This window comes from Mobula hypostoma, chromosome 25 (genome assembly GCF_963921235.1).
Source record: "Mobula hypostoma chromosome 25, sMobHyp1.1, whole genome shotgun sequence".
Taxonomy (NCBI): Eukaryota; Metazoa; Chordata; class Chondrichthyes; order Myliobatiformes; family Myliobatidae; genus Mobula; species Mobula hypostoma.
This window is the reverse complement of record NC_086121.1, coordinates 23,055,258-23,074,256: the sequence shown is the minus strand read 5'-3', so window position 1 is coordinate 23,074,256 and position 18,999 is coordinate 23,055,258. Positions and strand designations below refer to the sequence as shown.

General features: G+C 48.4%; 2 protein-coding genes across 2 annotated transcripts in view; one reads left to right on the top strand and one right to left on the bottom strand.

Annotated features, from left to right (window-relative positions):
• Positions 1 to 978, bottom strand: part of LOC134337887 (RLA class II histocompatibility antigen, DP beta chain-like) — a 98,712-nt gene extending 97,734 nt beyond the window's left edge. Inside the window, exon 1 of the mRNA XM_063033212.1 lies at positions 919 to 978. Within this exon, the coding sequence (XP_062889282.1) occupies positions 919 to 978 (60 nt within the window). The remainder of the gene's footprint in view (positions 1 to 918) is intronic.
• LOC134338016 (Golgi integral membrane protein 4-like) overlaps positions 1 to 18,999 on the top strand; it is a 203,806-nt gene that overhangs the window by 160,809 nt on the left and 23,998 nt on the right. Inside the window, exons 3-8 of the mRNA XM_063033518.1 lie at positions 1,030 to 1,079; positions 8,159 to 8,212; positions 9,284 to 9,434; positions 13,890 to 13,972; positions 16,288 to 16,437; positions 18,649 to 18,873. Coding sequence (XP_062889588.1) covers positions 1,030 to 1,079; positions 8,159 to 8,212; positions 9,284 to 9,434; positions 13,890 to 13,972; positions 16,288 to 16,437; positions 18,649 to 18,873 — 713 coding nt within the window. The remainder of the gene's footprint in view (positions 1 to 1,029; positions 1,080 to 8,158; positions 8,213 to 9,283; positions 9,435 to 13,889; positions 13,973 to 16,287; positions 16,438 to 18,648; positions 18,874 to 18,999) is intronic.

Here is an 18,999-nt window from a genome sequence, read left to right as displayed (position 1 = left end):
GTTTCCTATAGTGGGGGAGTCTCGGACCAGAGGACACAGATAGAGTGGATGTGGAGAGGATGTTTCCAGTAGTGGGGGAGTCTCGGACCAGAGGACACAGATAGAGTGGATGTGGAGAGGATGTTTCCAGTAGTGGGGGAGTCTCGGACCAGAGGACACAGATAGAGTGGATGTGGAGAGGATGTTTCCTATAGTGGGGGAGTCTCGGACCAGAGGACACAGATAGAGTGGATGTGGAGAGGATGTTTCCAGTAGTGGGGGAGTCTCGGACCAGAGGACACAGATAGAGTGGATGTGGAGAGGATGTTTCCAGTAGTGGGGGAGTCTCGGACCAGAGGACACAGATAGAGTGGATGTGGAGAGGATGTTTCCTATAGTGGGGGAGTCTCGGACCAGAGGACACAGATAGAGTGGATGTGGAGAGGATGTTTCCTATGGTGGGGGGAGTCTCGGACCAGAGGACACAGGTAGAGTGGATGTGGAGAGGATGTTTCCAGTAGTGGGGGAGTCTAGGACCAGAGGACACAGATAGAGTGGATGTGGAGAGGATGTTTCCAGTAGTGGGGGAGTCTAGGACCAGAGGACACAGATAGAGTGGATGTGGAGAGGATGTTTCCAGTAGTGGGGGAGTCTAGGGCCAGAGGACACAGATAGAGTGGATGTGGAGAGGATGTTTCCTATGGTGGGGGGAGTCTCGGACCAGAGGACACAGATAGAGTGGATGTGGAGAGGATGTTTCCAGTAGTGGGGGAGTCTAGGGCCAGAGGGCACAGTCTCAGAGTAGAAGGACATCTCTTCAGAACAGAGATGGGGAGGAATTTCTTTAGCCAGAGGGAGGGGGATCTGTGGAATTCATTGGCGCAGACAACTGTAGCATCAAAGGTTATGGGGAGAAGGCAGGTATGCCTGCTGCTGTACCTTGTAGTCTGATGGAGATATTGATGACTGCCTAATGCTTAAAGTATTAAAAGCATTCATCTGTTCCTGATGATTGTTAATTCATTTCCATTTCCTTTCCTGTCTCTGCAGATTTTCTAGTGTATAAATTAGAAGCTCAAGAGTCATTGAACAAAGAGAAGGTGAGTTCCCATTTTATTTATAAATGTACCTCTTCATCTCGAAGCTGAAACTCATCTCCTTTCAAAGCCTTCCTGTTTAAAGATGCAAATCCTTTACCGCCTAACCACTGACCTTGATTAATCTGATCTTCTCTCCTTGTCTTTTCATCCTCACTGTTACGGCTTTGCATACAGTGATGTGAGTTCTGCAAGACCTTCCTGGATGTGAGATTCGCTGTGAGCGGTTAACTGGGAGAGGAGTCGGGTGGGTGAGGTGTGTCTCACTCCCCTGCCACCCCGAATTTTACACCCTTGCTGGAGACTTCTGGTGTGGGGAAGTGCGAGGTCAGCGGCCTCCGTGGAAGGAATCAAAAAGCAGGTGTGAGGGTTCAGAAAGAGTCTGGACAGGGACGGCAGATGAGCGATCTGGGCATTGATGTTGATGATGCACAAAACATTAGTGTGCAGATGTGGCACGAAATTAAGAAGACAAATGGCATTATTGCCGGGGACTGGAGTTTAACAACAGAGAAATATTGTTACAAATATACGGGGTATTGGTGAGGCTGCATCTGCACTGCGTGCAGTTTGGATCCTCTTATCTAAGAAAGGATATGGTAGTCTTGGAAGCAGTCCAGAAGAGATTCAGTAGGCTAAGTCATAAGATGGGAGGGTTGTCCTTTCATGAAAGCATTGTTCGAAGAATTCAGATTCTGATTTATTTGTCGCATGTCTATCGAAAGCCACGGTGAAACGTGTCGTTTGCGTTAACAACCAACACACCCAAAGGTGTGCTGGGGGTAGCCCGCAAACGTTGCAACACCCTCTGGCACCAACGTAGCATGCCTGCAACGTGCGGCCGAACAACGCAAGCAGGAACGACAACACAAAAAGAAGACAACAGCAGCAATCAAACTCCTTTCCCACCCACTCACACACAGACAGGCCTCCAGCCTCAGGAAAAGCCTCCTCTGGGCCTCCAGACTCCAGACACTGTTTGGACTCGCAGACTTGGAAATATCAGCACTCTGACCTCTGGACCAGCTGACCCTGGCAGGGGCTAGGGCCTTTGAGCCTCTGACCGTACAAGCTGACCCAGGGGCCTGGGCCTTTGGGCTTCTGACCTCTGTACAAACTGACCCAGGGGCCTGGGCCTTTGGGCCTCTGACCTCTTTACAAGCTGACCCACGGGCCTGGGCTTTTAGGCCTCTGACCATACAAACTGACCCAGGGGCTTGGACCTTTCGGCCTTTACCTCTGGACCAGCTGACCCAGAGGCTTCGCCCTCCAGACCTCTAACTCCGTTCTCGCTGAGCTCTGGACTTCAACCTTTGGCTTTGCCCTCGACTCACCCATCACCCGCCAGCTCCTGCTTCTCCCGCCTCCTCACTCTGGTATCTGTTCCCCCTACTTCCCCGTTCCAGTCCCCGGACGGTCAGGGTGATGCATGTGAACAAGGGGTGATAAAACTGAAATCTTAAGGGAGAACGGTAGAGCAGCTGTGGGTCTGTTTACACCAGTGGGAGAGCCTCGAACAAGGGGACATGGTGACAAGATTAGGAGGTGGTCATCTAAAATTGAGCTGGTTAGAAACTGTCTCACAGAGGATGGTGAATCTCTGGAATTCTCTACCTGAGGTATTAGTGGAGGCTGGATGACTGGGGCTAGTTAAAGAGGAGGGAGATAAATATTTGAAATATTGGAGACTTGAGGGCCTTGAAGAACTGGGGCAAGAGGAGTTGAAACTTGAGGCAAATCAACCATGTTCGGACTTGAAGGACTAGGTGGCATCATCCTAATCCTGTCCTTGTGCTGTTGTTTATTTTATTTGGCCTCCCGGTTGTGCTTTCATTCCAGTTTGTGAAGTGTTTGCTTTATCCGCTCTGTGCCTTTGACATCCACTTGCTACAGAGGCAGAGCTGGGTGGACGTTGGGTTGGTGTTTTAGATCCGGCCAAACCGTAGGAGGAATTTCAGGTGGCGTGTCTGAAGCCCACCGTTAACTATTGAACTACTTGGTGGGAGGAGACCCTCACCAGAGACTTGGGAACAAAAGGCTGGGCTGCTGTGCCAGCTCAGTACCAAGAGAGGACTACACTGCCAGAGGTGCCACCTTTCAGATGATACCAAGTGTCCTGAGGGCTGATATAGCCACTTGAGATTGAAGACAGGACCGGGGTTGAGACGGTCAGGGAAGGCATGCTCAGTGCCTTGCTTGATTGATTATTCCAGACTGAGAATTTATATGTGCAGATCGACTGCTGCATTTCCCACACAGAGACTTACATCAAATGGTTATTTCAGTGACTGTGAAGTACTTTGTGTCTTGAAAGGCGCTGTGTAATTGCGAGTCTGCCTCTCTCTCTCTGCAGTGCCGGCGAGGGCTTGTTTACTTGAACGGTGGAGTTTATTGACCGTCTGTCGAGGGCCCGTGTGGTAACCTGACCTCAGGGTAGCTGCCCGCGCCCCCCCCCGACCTGGAGGGCATTTCATCGGCTCTCCAGAACTTTACAAGCTCCCTTCCGTTCCCATCGACTGCCAGCTCCCCGCTCGCTCTCCCGCGTCTCACTGAAGTAACTTCTATTTTAGGAAGACTCAATTGTTCCTTCAGAGCAGTCACATTAAAAGCTGCTTGGCTGCAGTCCAGTGCACTCCCTGGAGCAGGAAGGGATATATCCAGGCCCTTGGAGGAAATGTCCAGGGATTCTGATCCCCGGCCTGTTGAAAACTAACCGCAATTCAAAACGGTGAAGATTTGATGTTACCCGAACTGGGATTATTGATTTCTGTTTTGTTCTCTGTGTGATGTGCTTGTCACTGGTTGTTACTGTCTGTTTCTAAGCAATACTTCAGTCCGTTCCTGCCTGAGCCAGACACTCCAGAGGTAGTTAAAGGCAGACAACAGAAGAGATTCAAAGATGTATTAAAAGCCAACATGAAGAAATGTAACATCGACATCAACAATTGGGAAACCAATGCCAAGGACGGGAAACTCTGGTAAGCCATCATCCGAGAAGGAACAGCAACTTTCGAAGCCAACGGATGTGCAGAATTAGAAGAAAAGAGAAAATGGAAAGAGAGGCAGCGACAACTGAAGCCTGATCTGCCATCTGGAACTACAGGTTTCCCCCGCCATCCGAAGGTAGAGCGTTCCTATGAAACGGTTCGTAAGCTGAAATGTCATAACGCAAAGAAGCAATTACCATTTATTTATATGGGAAAATTTTGTGAGCATTCGCAGACCCAAAAATAACCTACCAAATCATGCCAAATAACACATAAAACCTAAAATAGCAGTAACATATAGTAAAAGCAGGAATGATATGATTAATACACAGACTATATAAAGTAGAAATACTTTTCCACAATCATTACTGCACTGTTCTCCGTAGCGAAAATCTCATGCAAGCACTCTTGGCAGAAAATCTCGCGCAACCGCTGTCCAGTAACCTTTAAGCTATGAAGCTGCCAAATCATACCAAGTAACACGTAAAAATACGCAGCCGATATAAAGTAGAAATAGTGTATGTACAGTGTAGTATCACTTACGGGAATCGGGAAGACAGCGAGCACACTGATGATGGTGTGTTAGGCTGAGTCGTCGCAGGCTGGGTGGTGCAGTGGCCCCCACCCTCCAGGCCACCAACCGATACATTGCCGCGAAGCACGCAGGGGTCCAGCAGTAGCCGGGACGCACCCAGCACATCTTTGAGAAAAAAGCCGAAATAAACATGCTAATTAATTCGGTGCCGCCCGACACGTAATTGTCGGCCCAGATCAGTGCCGATTGCCGATTGCTTCGCCTCTTATCTAGGCTGATATTTAAATGTGGGGCGGCGCCTATTTAATTAGAATGTTTATTTCGGCTTTTTTCTTAAAGATGTGCTGTGTGTCGCCTGGCTACTGCTGCATTCTCCGTGAATCGGTACAGTATCTGTCCGCGGCCTGAGTGTTGGGGTGGTGGGACATTGGGGTGTCATCTCGTCGTCTGTTTCCATTACAGCAGGCAGCTCATCTTCTCCTATGACTGCCCGCCTCGATGTCGAAGGTCGAGGTTCGTCGTCTGCTGTGGCTGATGTGGAAGGCTTGCTTGACTGCTGAGCCTCGCGCATTTTTCTATCATATAGTTCTTTGTAAGGACTCAAACCACCTTGTAAATATCCCCTAAACCGACGTACCCTTTCAAAATTAAAGTCATACTTTATCATTGCAGCGAAAATCTCACGCAGTGGCTTCACGTTCATTTCGCTACTGCATTCGGTTTCGATTGTTATCCTTTCCTCTTCCAATTGCATCAGCTCTTCATCTATCAGTTCTTGCTCATGGGATGCCAAAACCTCTTCAACATCATCTTCATCAGCTTCCACAAGTCAAACTCACTTTGTCCTTACTTCGTTCACCACGATCAACACTATGTCTAGTTTTACGCTAAATGTAACACCCTTACGAGCTCTTCCAGGCTTTTCCAACACCTCAGAACTCATCTTGCAAACGGCTGCTCAATGCAACGTGTTTCAGCAATGCCGTTCCGAATCCGGGGGAGAGCGGCTGCTCGGGGCGCGCGCTGCCTTTTATTGCGCGCTAATTTTTTCACGCACTGATTTTTTTATCGTGCGCTGATTTTTTTCATAACAGTGAAAACACCTTCTGAAAGCGAAAACAGGGTACTAGTGTAGGTCTTTCGTAACAGGTTTCGTAAAGCGAACATTGGAAAAGTGGGGGACACCTGTACCTGTCCCGAATGCGGAAGAACTTTCAAAGCCAAGATTGCCACTTGAGAGCCCATAAATAGGTCGACGGAACGAAGACCATCATCCTCGACTTCGAGGGATAGCCACGACGATGACGAGTTGTAAATCAAACATATTGCCACGTCTTTGGAACTGTACAGAAGCCAAGATGAGGAACTTCTTTTCCGAAAGGACGATGAGTTTTATGATTACATGACAGCTTCAGTTATTACCTGACATTACATTTTCATTTCCATGCTCAGCTTAAGTTCCCTACTTGTAGGGCATGGAATTTGAAAGGTATAGTCTGGACTGTCGGTCAACTGGTTACTCGTCAAGTAACGCAGCTGCTGTGTGGCCAGCGTTTAAACCCAGTTAGGACACTGGTTCCTTAGGACGGAGATGAGGAGAAACTGTTTTTCCCAGAGAGTGGTGAATCTGTGGAATTCTCTGCCAGGGAAGCAGTTGAGGCTTCTTCACTAAATATATTTAAGAAACAGTTAGATAGATTTTTACATAGTAAGGGAATTAAGGGTTATGGGGAAAAGGCAGGTAGATGGAGCTCAGTTTACGGACAGATCAGCCATGATCTTACTGAATGGCGGGGCAGGTTCGATGGGCCGGATGGCCTACTGCTGCTCCTATTTCTTAGGTTCTTATGATGCTCCATCAGTGCTTGACCACGTAGTTTGTCTGCCAAAGCTGATTATGTTATTTTTTTGGATAGATGCCAAGGAGTACAAGGCCAAAAATGCGATGTTAGCGTTTCATTTAAAGAGGACTAGAATATAAAAGCAAGGATGTAATGCCGGACTTTTATAAGGTGATGGTCCGACCACATTTAGAACTTTGCAGGTAGTTTTAGGCCCCGTATCTAAGAAAGGATGTGCTAGCATTGGAGATGGCCCTGAAGGCGTTTATGAAAATGATCCCAGGGACAGAATGATTATCAAATAAGGAGCGTTTGATGGCCCAGGGCCTGTGCTCGCTGGAGTTTAGAAGGATGACAAGGGGTCTCATTGAAACCTACCAAATCTTGAAAGGGCTGGATGGAGTGGACATGGAGAGGATATTTCCAGTAGTGGAAGTGTCTAGGACTAGAGGGCACAGTCTCAGAATAGAAGAACATCCCTTTAGAACAGAGATGGGAAGGAATTTCATTGCCTTAGACAGCTGTGGAGGCAAAGTCATTGGGTATGTTTAAAGTGGAGGTTGATATGTTCTTGGTTAGTAAAAGCATCAAAGGTTATGGAGAAAAGGCAGGAGAGTGGGTTTGAGAGAGATGATCAATCACCCAGGATCAAATAGCCTTACTCTTCTCCTACATGTTACGGTCTGGTGGCAGGGTGGAGATATGCCTCTACCAAAGGAGATGTAAGCCACTAGGCTGCAGGTCACCCTTGGGCAAGGTGTAGCACTCATTCAGGGTCATGTGAAGCCATGGGAGCAGGTGGTGGATGGTTATATGAGCAGTGGGTGCATAACACAAGTCCTGCTGATGCGACCACTGACGCCAGGCAGACAATCTCTGAAGAGTATTGATAATAGCTGGGGCCACCCATCTGGTAAAGACACTGCCCAGAAGAAGGCAATGGCAAACCACTTCTGTAGAAAAATATGCCAAGAACAATCATGGTCATGGAAAGACCGTGATCATCCACGTCATATGACACGGCACATGATGATGATGTCATATGGCATGGCTCATGATGATGATGTCATATGGCACAGCACATGATGATGACGATGATGATGTGTATGGTTTTATGGTCTATGATATTAATTGCCTTTATTCTTGTGGAATATGTTATCCCAGTACAAGAAAAACATTCCCAACAGGAACCTTTCTGTCACCCAGGGAACAGAATTAACACTAAGTAAACCAAGACCTCTTGGATCCAGTCCCTTCTTTTCATTCATGCTCCCACTGATCCAGATGTATCCAGAAGTCATAGGGTTCCCCCAGAACAACTTAATTAGCTCTAAATGATTGGCTCCCAAAATACTCTGGGCTCTATGTGGTTGAAGGACCAGAGAGTATCACTGAATGGATTGGAAGATGGAATAAAGAAATACCATTGGGTTTGGGGCTGCAGTACTGCAATTGGATTGGGATGGAAGCTGTTCCTGCGGTGGGGGCCGGAATACTGTTTTGGGATTGCACTGGTTTTAGCGGGGTGGAGGAACTGGGCTGGCATAGTTAGCTGCAGGTCCAGGCTGGGACTGCATGAGGGAGAGGTACTGAGAGTGTGTGTGCATCTTTGAGGTGGGTTGCCCATTTTATGCAGTTGCACCTGACCCCCGGCCCGTGTGTTCAGCCCCTCTGTGCCTTGAGCATTGGCTAATCTACTCTGGTGTGATTTTCTTGCAGCAAGATGCCATGAATCGATACGGCGCTCTCAGTTCCCAGCACAAGATCCTGAAGGTGGGTATGGCTGCCGGTACAGGAACCAGCAGTGGCTCCTCATGAGATTGCGGGGGGGAGGTAGTTAGTCTTTCTTTAAGTTATTAATGTTGGGAGGAGTTGGGCAGTCACAGTCCAGTTCCCAATAAATGGAGAGCCGATGAGAGTCGCAGACTCCGGGCACTCGCATCGCTGCAGCCTGGGCTCGATTCAAAATGTCTGGCCTTTTAGCTGATGCTATTCTGCAGGCCCAGTTGCCTGTTACCTGTTGTTGAAGGGCGAACTGGTGGGGACAGACAGTGGGACAATTCAGCAGTCTCACGGCACCATCAGAAGACCCTCTAGTCAGTGTCTCTCTTGTCACCAGCTCACGGGTTTTCTTGCTCGCTGATGATTTTCACTGTAATTTCGTGCTCTTGTCCTTACCGTAAGCCATTGATGCAGAATTAGACCACTCGACCCATTGAGTCTGCTCTATCATTCCATCATGGCTGATTTATTATCCCTCTCAACCCCATTCTCCTGCCTTCTCTCCATAACCTTTTGACACCCTGAATAATCAAGAACCTACTAACCTCTGCTGTAAATATATCCAGTGACTTGGCCTCTACAGCCGCCTGTGACAATGAACTTCACAAATTCACCACCTTTTAGCTTAAAAAAAATGCTCCTTATCGCTGTTCTGAAGGAACGTCCTTCTATTTTGAGGCTGTTTCTGCTGGTGGGAGAATCTAAAACTAGGGGAGACTTCCTCTCGCTTCCCCTGTGATTGTTCCTTCTCTGCCATCGCTGCATCTTCTCTGCAGAGGCATCGTAGAGCAGCCAGATCCCGTGCTGGCTCCTTGTCTAGCAAGGGCTGTGGCTTTGCCCAGACTGTTTCCCACCCACTCTCAACTGAGGCCCACCGTTAACATCCTGACCGAGAGCAAAATTTCGGGGCCCCCCCACTCCCCAAACACGGACTGGTCCTGTGGAGACCCCCTGACCTCTGTTGCCTGACGTCTGCGCTCCCTGTACGTGCAGTGAGGGGGTTGTGGGACGGTGAGGAGGAGGTGTGCGGCCCTGGACTGATGCACGCCGTCGCTCTCACAGAACCAGCACGACGAGGTGAGGAAGCAGCTCACAGAGCTGCAGCTCCAGCACAGCGGCCTGCAGCTGGAACACAGGAAGGCAGCCGAGGCCCACAGCCAGCAGTACCTGCAGTTTCGTCAGCAGAAGGAGCTGGAGATCAGCAGCCTACAAGGTGCACGCGCATGTGTGTCTGCGTCCGCATTCTGTGTGTGCGCACGCGCCGTAAATTCAGAGGCGCCCAGCACGTGGGCCCTTTAACACGCCACGTCCGTGTCAGACCTTTTGTCCGTCGTGTGTGTGTGTGTGTGTGTGTGTGAGACCGAGACAGAGTGCGTCTCAGCTCTAAGGTATGTGCTTTGTCGGTTTTTGTGTGTGTATTTACTCTTTCCCACCCTATCTCCATTTCATTGCAACTATGCTGTAGATCAGCGGTCCCCAACCACCGGGCCGTGAGGAAACGATACGAGTCAGCTGCACCTTTCCTCATTCCCTGTCACGCACTGTTGAACTTGAACATAGGGTTGCCAACTGTCCCGTATTTGCCGGGACATCCCGTATTTCGGGCTAAATTGGTTTGTCCTGTATTTCCCCCGCTAAGGTACAGCGTTCCTATGAAACCTTTCGTGCCGAAATGGCGTGAAGCGAAGAACCAATTACCATTAATTTATATGGGAAAATTTTTTCAGCGTTCCCAGACCCAAAAAGTAACCTAACAAATCATACCAAATAACACATAAAACCGAAAATCAATAACAGTAACATATAGTAAAAGCAGGAATGATATGATAAATACACAGCCTATATGAAGTAGAAATAATGTATGTACAGTATAGTCAGGAAGATGAAGGCAAAACCGATTTGTGGGGAAGAAAAATTGGCACGTCACACATGCACAGACAGGTGCCCGCGCAAGGCTTCATGGTCATGGTAGTCTTTCCTTGGGTAAAGTGTCCCGGGATTTGACTGCTACTTTTGTCCCTTATTTGGGAGTGAGAAAGTTGGCAACCCTAACTGTAAAAGGTGAGTTTAACCCTACGTGAACACCCCCTCCCCCGGTCAGCCGGTCCGCAAGAATATTGTCAATATTAAGCCAGTCCGCGATGCAAAAAAGGTTGGGGACCACTGCCGTGGAGATATTGCACAGATATCGGATCACAGACAGGAAGTATACATTGTGCAGAAGAGGATAAGAATAACTTTCAGCAGAATTCTTACTTTTACTATTCTATTAAATTCAGAGTTTGACACTGACCGTAACCTCTAGGCTGAAAGATCTTGGAAACCCATCCTAGTGATACTAAATCTGGCAAAGTAATGGAAACAATCTTCTCTGAACCAGTAACAAGGCACCGAAATGTGAAATAGAAGCACAGAAGCCTGCAGATATTCGGGAGGTCAGGCAGCGTCTTTAAAGAGAGAAGCAGAGTACTTCATTTATTTATTGAGATACAGAGTGGAGTAGGCCATTCTGGCCTTCGAGCCACTCCGCACAGCAATCCCCTGATTTAACCCCAGCCTAATCAGAGAACAATTTACAATGATCAGTTAACCTACCAGCTGGTATGTCTGCGGGCTGTGGGAGGAAACCAGAGCTCCTGGAGGAAACCCAGGTGGTCACGGGGAGAAGATATAAACTCTTCCAAGGCAGTGGCGGGAATTGAACCACTACGCCAACCACTACGCCACCGTGCAGCCCCAAGTTAACATTTTAGGTCAATTATCTTTCAACTAAGTGAAAGTTTGGTTTTGGAAGAAGTCATGCTAACACCAGGAGGTGTTGTGTAATGAGCCATTGTGTGTAATGGACCTGCTTTGTGTATGGAGTCGGTGGTGTTGAGTGCTTTCTCAGTGGATGGACGTGGTAAATCTTCTGATGAAGATTTAAGACATTAATCCAGTTCCTGTTTCCCTGATGCTGTCCGACCTGCTGAGAGTATTCCAACGTTTTCAGTTTTTATTTTGGCAACTGCACCTTGTTGATCTTGACCTTCTGCGGTCAGTTGGTGCTGACGTTGTTGTGGGAACCTGCTTGGACGGTGATCTGATGCGGCAGGTGCCCAGCACTTGGTGTTGGCATGAGGTCTGGTGCTTGCCTCTTCGAGGAAACAAGCCGTTGGTTAAGACTTGTGTACCAGGCAATACTCTGTCCATTTGAGCAAGGCATAGCAAACGCCAGATTTCCACGCACTCGTAACTTTATTATAGTCAGAGATTATTGGGGGGGGGGTGTGGGGAAAGACGAGCTGACCAGTAGGTGTTTGTTTGGTGGATGTTCAAGAAGGTTTGAGGGAAATGCTCAGTGCCTCCTTGAAGAAATTCCATGTCCCTACTGAACCTTGGGACTCCCAGGCTCACAATCACCCAAAGTGGTGAATGACCATGCGGGATGGTACTGAGAACTTTGGTTAAATGCATCAGCACGACACAGAAGCAAGTCGCCATGCAAATCACTCACATCATTAGGTGCCCACAGCCTCATTTGTGGAAGGGCCTTCAGTTCCCACATTGACTGTGTCCGTTACCTCGGACTCCATGATACCAGAGTGGGACTAAGTCATCCTTAGATCTGAGGGACTGTTGAAGGAGATGGTGATGATCAACGAGGCAACGTTGTGTATCGGCTGAGGGTATGGCCCAGATCACGTTGTATAAGAACAGGACAAGGGAAAAGTCATTTGGCTCCCTATGCCTGCTCAGCATTTCCATTAAAGATCACGACTGAACTTCTCCCCCTAACGCCATTTTCCTGCCTCATCCACAGAGCGTTGAGAATGGGGAATGAGCTGCCAAAGGAAGTGGTTGAGGCAGGTACAGGAATATCTTTCAGAAGCACTTGTCTGGGTAGATGGAGGTGCAAGGCTTAGAGGGATATGGGCGGAATGCAGGAAATTGGGGCTAACTGGGACTCGTTGGACCAAAGGACCTGTACTGTTCTGACTATCTCCATACCCTCAATTCTTCTGATGTGTCTTTGAATGAATCACTCATTGATTCCATTCAAAAGAGACATCTAAAGGATCTTTAAATATCTTTTTTTTAGTGGTATCACTGACTGATCCAAAGTAAAGAATTCCCGAGGGTCCATCACCCTCGTTGCAGTCTAAATTGCCTACCCCTCACTTGAAGACAGTGACCTATGATTCTACTTCTCTCAAGCTGGGGTGGGGGATAATCTTTTCCATATCTGCCCTTGTTGAACTTTGTGTGTTTACTGAGCTCAACTCTTATCCTTCAAAACTCCAGAAAACAGGCCCCGGCCTACTCAGTTTCTTCTCACTCAGCCCGGTGAATCTTCGCTGCACTCCCTCGCTGGCAAGTATGTCCTCCTGTTTAGAAAAGGAGGCCAGGATTGTACACAATACTCTAGCTGTGGTCTCAGCGTTAAGACGTATAATTTTGAGAAGGTATCTGTACCATTGTTCTCTAATCCCCTTGCAATAAAAACAGTCTTATCTACCGTTCTGGTTGCCTGTGGCGCTTGTGTGTAAGGTTGCTCCAATCCTTATGAGCAATAACATTTCCCAATTTCATCCATTTAAACTAAATGCTCAGCATTCCTATTTTTGTCTCTACTGAAGGCAATAAACTATATTTTAACACATTGTATTGTGTGTTGCTGCTCACTATTTCAGCTTGTCTCTATCCCCTTGACACCTCTGCTTCTCATCGTTACTTAGCTCTGTCACGTCAACGGTTTGCACTGAGCCACGTCATTGATATGGATTGTGAGCAGTTTGGAGCCAAGCACCAGTCCTGCAGTCTCCCATTTGTCACCATCTGTTGCCCTAAGATGGATCCTATAAGAGATTGTTTGGGATAAACAAACTCTCGATCCATAGTAGAATATTACCCCCAATCTCATACTTGTTCACCAACCTTGAAAGTATGATTGTATTAAAAAGCTTTCTCAAAAGCCAAATGCTCCACAAGCACTGGTTCTCCTTCATCTACTCAGCTTGATCTCTTACAGGGATCTAGTAAATTTGTCTTGACTTTGGCCAGCTTAGTGAATACACAAGATGTTTAAAAGACATTTGGATTATTACATGGATAGGAGAGAAATGAGCCAAACGTGGCCAAATGGGACTAGTTTAGGGGGCATCTTGGTAAGCAAGGACAACTTGAGCCAAAGTTGTTTTATGACTCGATGGCTGTTTGTGTACACAGACGCTATTGTGGAGTTGTGTATGGTTTCAGTGTGTACACAAGGTATTATGTACTGGCTCTGGTAGTCACCAAGCAGTGTTGTGTAATGGCTCAGTGTGGGGTTATGTATTAGCTCAATGTATGGACCAAAAATATTGATAGGGTTCTGTGTTCAACTCAAGATATAAAATCAGGCATTGCTAAAAGCTGGATGAATCAAAGCATTGGAGGAATTGTCTTTATGAAGTGTTCATATTTGAATTATCAGGATAGGAAAGGAATCACTTTCTCTTATCTTCCTCCTTTAATCTTCTTCTTAGCTATTTCTCAGTGTCTCTTTTCTCTTCCACTCAGGTACACACTTCCTCCCAGCTTTGCAGTTTTGATATTGAGTGTTCAGGTTAATTGGTCATTTCTTGATTAGGATTGGTTTTGTTCTCCAGTTCTGTAATTGCTGTGACTGAACCCTTTCTCCTTACAGAAAACATCCTAAAGCTGAAGCAGGAGAGCAGGCAGCTGCGCAAGGCCCACCAGGAGATGCACGACCAGCTGGCGAAAGCTCAGGTCAGCACCAGTGACTGGAAAAGCTTGCTTCGTCTTTACAGTCCCAGTTCCAATTCTCCAAGGGAGCCAACTTTTACTTGTGTCAGCTTGGTTGGAAGTTCAGGTGCATAATTCCCTCTCAGTGCCTGCCTGGGCTGTTAGAACAGCTAGAGCTGATGGCTTGGAAGGCTACAATAGCACTGAGACTTCCACTCATTTAATTCTGCTCCCAGAGAGTTTTTGCCTCATTGCAATGTCCAAATCTGTCATCAGAACTTGAGGAACTGCCACTGTTTCTAACTGCCCCACTTTGAGAATCCCTTCCTAATTGGACCTGTGTCCTTATTTGGCCCAAATTATTAGTCTTGTGTATGGTTTTTTCGCTCTAAATAAATAATTAGAAAGGTCTATGCCCAGAAAGAGACTCGGCGTTGAACCTTGCGAGGCACCCACTAGTCAGTTGTCCATCTCACGAAATATTTGGTCAATAATCTCGGTCGATCAGATCCCCTCAACAGGAGACTTGGACTCGATGCCTCTTCAAAAGATTCAATCAAAATAGTAGAACACCCACTTCCTGAAGCCATTCTAGCCAAAGAAGTCTTGTAAAATCCCAAACAATTCTTGATGACCTCTTGGAGAAGGAAGTCTGATTTACATGTTCCAGCTGTGAAGGAACCTATTTCAGCAGCTCTGAATGTGACCCCCTTGACCCCCTTTGCCACATTATCAGGGGTGTAAGGATCCCACTGTGAATGTTAGCGATGATCACATTGCGAGAACGACATTAAAGTACCGGTTCATTGGTGCCATCTTCCTTCATCTTTTTCTTTAATCGTGCTTCAAGTAAAATGCTGTGGAACTGGGGATGGTGGGCTTCTGCACCTTCTCACTTCAGGCAGATGTGGTGCCACAAGATCTCCCTGTCCCACATCTCTCCCTCTGAGTAGAGTGCTGGTTCAGAGACCCCCTCACCACCCCTCCCCCCGGGCAGAGGTTCAGTCCATTTTGGCCCTCTGGTACAGGTTGAATGAGGAAGTTGACTGACAAGGTTATAGTGCGTGCACCTGCTACAGAGGCAGCAATGAGGTTCCTCCACCAGATCGTTAATTACCTCTGGCTTCTGGATAGTGTGGAAATTCCGGAAGAGCCCTGGGGTTGGAGAGGAACACAGCAAAAGGATTGGTGGCCCTCGTGGCCTGTGTAGTAGCGAAGTGGCTGATTGATGAGCAGGATGTCTCGCTGTGGGAAGGTTGAATCATGTCACTGTGCGGTGATAGATAGAGTTCAGCCCACTCTCCAGGACTGTGCCCGGACTGAATAAGCAGGTTGCCGTCATTTTCCCATGCAGCCCGCTCTGCGGGACCGTGCCTGAGCTATTTTTAGCTGGCATTCCCGATGCGAAGTGTTCCCACACTTCACTGCCCTGCAGCTTCGCTGCCGGCTGCAAGCGTTTTGTTGCCCTGGCTGCGTTTAACTCCCTGCTGTCAGTGGTGTGGGCCTATGGCAGAACAGGGGAAGTGGTCAATCCTGGAAGCATCTTCCAGTAACAATTCACTGGCTTCAGGAGACCGGGTCTTGGGACAGATAGGAGGCTTCCCGGTGATCTGGGGAGTGGAATAGAAGGCTTTCCTTTGGTCGCAATTGTGGTTAGGCGGTCACTTCCTGAGCCCAGCACCACAGTCCAAGACTGTACACGTCCCGGCCACACCTCATCTGCCTTGTGGGGGTTGGGGGGGGGGCACGGTCCAGCCTCCACCTGGACAACCGGTTGTCTACAGACAACTCTGCTACAGAATGCCCCCAACCTGTTAATGGAGGATTGGAGACAAACACTGTGGCAGTAGAACCTGATGTCCTCCTGGTCCTTAAGTCCCACGGTAGCAGCTTTGAACAAGAGCAAAAACCTAACAGCTTTACGCAGAGATATGAGACACTTTAAATCTGGTGAATCTGTTCCCAAGGGGAATTATGGAACACTGAGCCAGGAAAATATAAGTAGTTTCTAAACAAAGTTCCTAGTTGTGTGGCCCAGAAGGGATGGGAAATCTTGAGCTCCTTTGAGACTTGGGGTTGGCTGGCACAGGGTTTGGGTACATTGCCTTTCCATGTGCTGGTTTTCCTCATTGTGTCCTGGTCGGCTGGGATAGTTGGTGTGTCCGTGCAGTATTTCACCAGGCGTCACGCTTACCGAACTTTGTCATTCAGTGGTAAACACTGACCTTCCTCTCACTCGCCTCTCTCTCTCTCTCTCTCTCTCTCTCTCTCTCTCTCTCTCCCTGTGTTGCACAATCCGAGTCTAATCCCTAACTGTGTGATTGTGTTTCTGTTTCCAGGGCCAGGTGCAAGAGTTCAGGCAGCTGAAGGAAGCTCTCAACGGAATGCCAAGTTTCAAAAACCCCGGACAAAAGCAAGAACAAAATCAGGCAGGGCATAGGCAGTCCTGGGGTCCTGCAAGCAGCCAGTCAAAGTTCACTGAGCAGAAGGTGCAGCTAATTTAAGGCAAAACATTTTGAGATTTTTCAGTCCAGATTTGTTAGTTAGTTTCTCGGTGATTCTAATTATTAAATTGTTTTCACTGGGATTCAGCTCATTAGGGAGATAAAGATGTATTTTGCGTAATCCCAGTAAAATCTATTGAAAACAAATTGACAGGAGAATTGTTTTTAACATACAGTAGTCTTGTTTAATATATCACCTTTTACGGTCTGGAGCATGGCCCTGCACTGCCCAGGGTTTCCCATTACAGTCTTAAGCAGTTTTGCTCTGCTCCTCTGGCAAAGGGTAGGGGACAGCCCAGAGCCGTGAATTGAGGTGGCTCCCAGGGCTGTGACCCGAGGGTTGGGCATCCACTCTGCCCCCTGCCCGCGAGGCACTGCCCTAGATCTAAGCGAGGTATGATCAAAGCCACTGCAGTCTTTTTGACTTGGAAAAATTTTAAAGTGAGCCCCTTGGGAAGAGGTTCGATTTTTCTCCCCTCTCCACCCCCCCCCCCAGAGTTTCTGGCCAATAGACAATAGACAATAGGTGCAGGAGTAGGCCATTCAGCCCTTCGAGCCAGCACCGCCATTCACTGTGATCATGGCTGATCATCCACAATCAGTACCTTTTTCCTGCCTTCTCCCCATGTCCCTTCACTCCGCTATCTTTAAGAGCTCTATCTAACTCTTTCTTGAAAGTATCCAGAGAATTGGCCTCCACTGCCTTCTGAGGCAGAGCATTCCACAGAACCACAACCCTCTGTGTGAAAAAGTTTTTCCTCAACTCTGTTCTAAATTGTCTACCCCTTATTCTTAAACGGTGGCCTCTGGTTCTGGACTCCCCCAACATCAGGAACATGTTTCCTGCCTCTAGCGTGTCCAATCCCTTAATAATCTTACATGTTTCAATCAGATCCCCTCTCATCCTTCTAAATTCCAGTGTGTACAAGCCCAGTCGCTCCAGTCTCTCAACATATGACAGATTAGGCCATTCGGGGAGGACGCTGAGACATCAGCTCAGGGGCAGTGTTCAGTGGTATCAGGCCCCGTGGTGGCTGGTATCCCATTTCCCTTCTCTCTGTAATGCCCTCACAGAGATTTGGAGTGTCCCTCAGAAGAGTCAGGTGTGACTGTCGGTACTATCTGACGGGCTGTATTTTGAGGCGCGTGCATTGAAGCATCAGACTACTGAGGCTGCTCGATTTCTAGAGTGAGGTCCCAGCTAACATCCTCTGGCTCTTTGACCATGCTGAACTTTGACACTAAGGTTGAGGATCCCACACCTGGGAAGGCTTCGCCCTCTCCCAGAAGCAAAGCTGCTGTTCCCCAACGGACTGGTACATTCCTGGGTCACTGACTCAATAAGTGATGTGACTTGGCTCTTTCTGGTTAGTTCTGTTTGCTCAGGCCCCAGACTTTGACCTGGAAAGATTTCAAACTGGGAAGGCCACGAGGCCACAAGACACAGGAGCAAATTAGGCCATTAGCCCACTCATGACTGATCTATCATCCCTCTCACCCCATTTTCCTGCCTCCTTCCCGTGACCTTTCATGGCCTGACTAATCAAGAACCTATCAACCTCCGCTTTAAATATACCTAATGATCTTACCTCCACAGCCGTCTGTGTCAGTGAAGCCCACACATTCACCACTCCCTGGCTAAAGAAATTCCTCCTCATCTCTGTTCGAGAGGGACGTCCCTTGCATTCTGAGGCTGTGCCCTCTGGTCCAGACACCTTGCGTTTCAGAGAAGAGCGTTATAGAATGAGAAGTGGAGGTAGAGGTGGGCCTTCCCGCCTCCCTCACTGCGTCCAGCCAGCAACGTCACAGTTGTTTGTGGACCCCAGCTCCATTTCCTTTGGCTTCTGGTTCTCAGCTTCAATGAGAAGCCACTGCAACTTTGTTGGAATTCCCGACCCCCACCATTCTCAGCCCCTACATTAGTGGGTGCAATGCTAATGGCTGCTTGGAGCTCGGTGGAGGAGAATGATCTGGCTACCTTGCTCCTCTCTCCAAATCCTCAATTGTTCCCATCTACCCGAGCTGCAGCTCAGCTCCCTGCGCGGTGCCCAAACTTTCTGAGTCGTGGAAGAGCTGGGTGCGGGGTTCCCTTGATCCTGAACCCAGTGCGAGTCCCCTTCCCACCTGTTCCCGCCTTGCCATCGAGCTGCAGGGCCCCGTCGCGGAGTAGTCACCGGCTCTCTTCCCGTTCCGCAGCCACCGCCATTGGCAAGGGGAGAACGTGCGGCGACTCCCAGGAGACTTGCGGAACAAGACACAGGGAGGGGCCCGGCCCGACCGAATGAGGGGCTGCAGGAAAGTCCCGCGCCGAAGGCCACCCCCGCCTGGGGGCTGAAAGACCAGCTGAGCCTCCCGGAGGCGGGAGCTAATCACGTGCCTCGGGTCACCAGGACAGCGAATAACCTGCACCCAGAGAACCAGGTGAGAACCTAGCCTGCCGTAGAGCAGGATTTGCGGTCTGTGCGTGACTGTCGTTGCTACTAGTAACCGGATGAAGAGGGCATGTGAAAGCTGAAGAAGGTGACCTCAAAACAGCAATTGATTTGC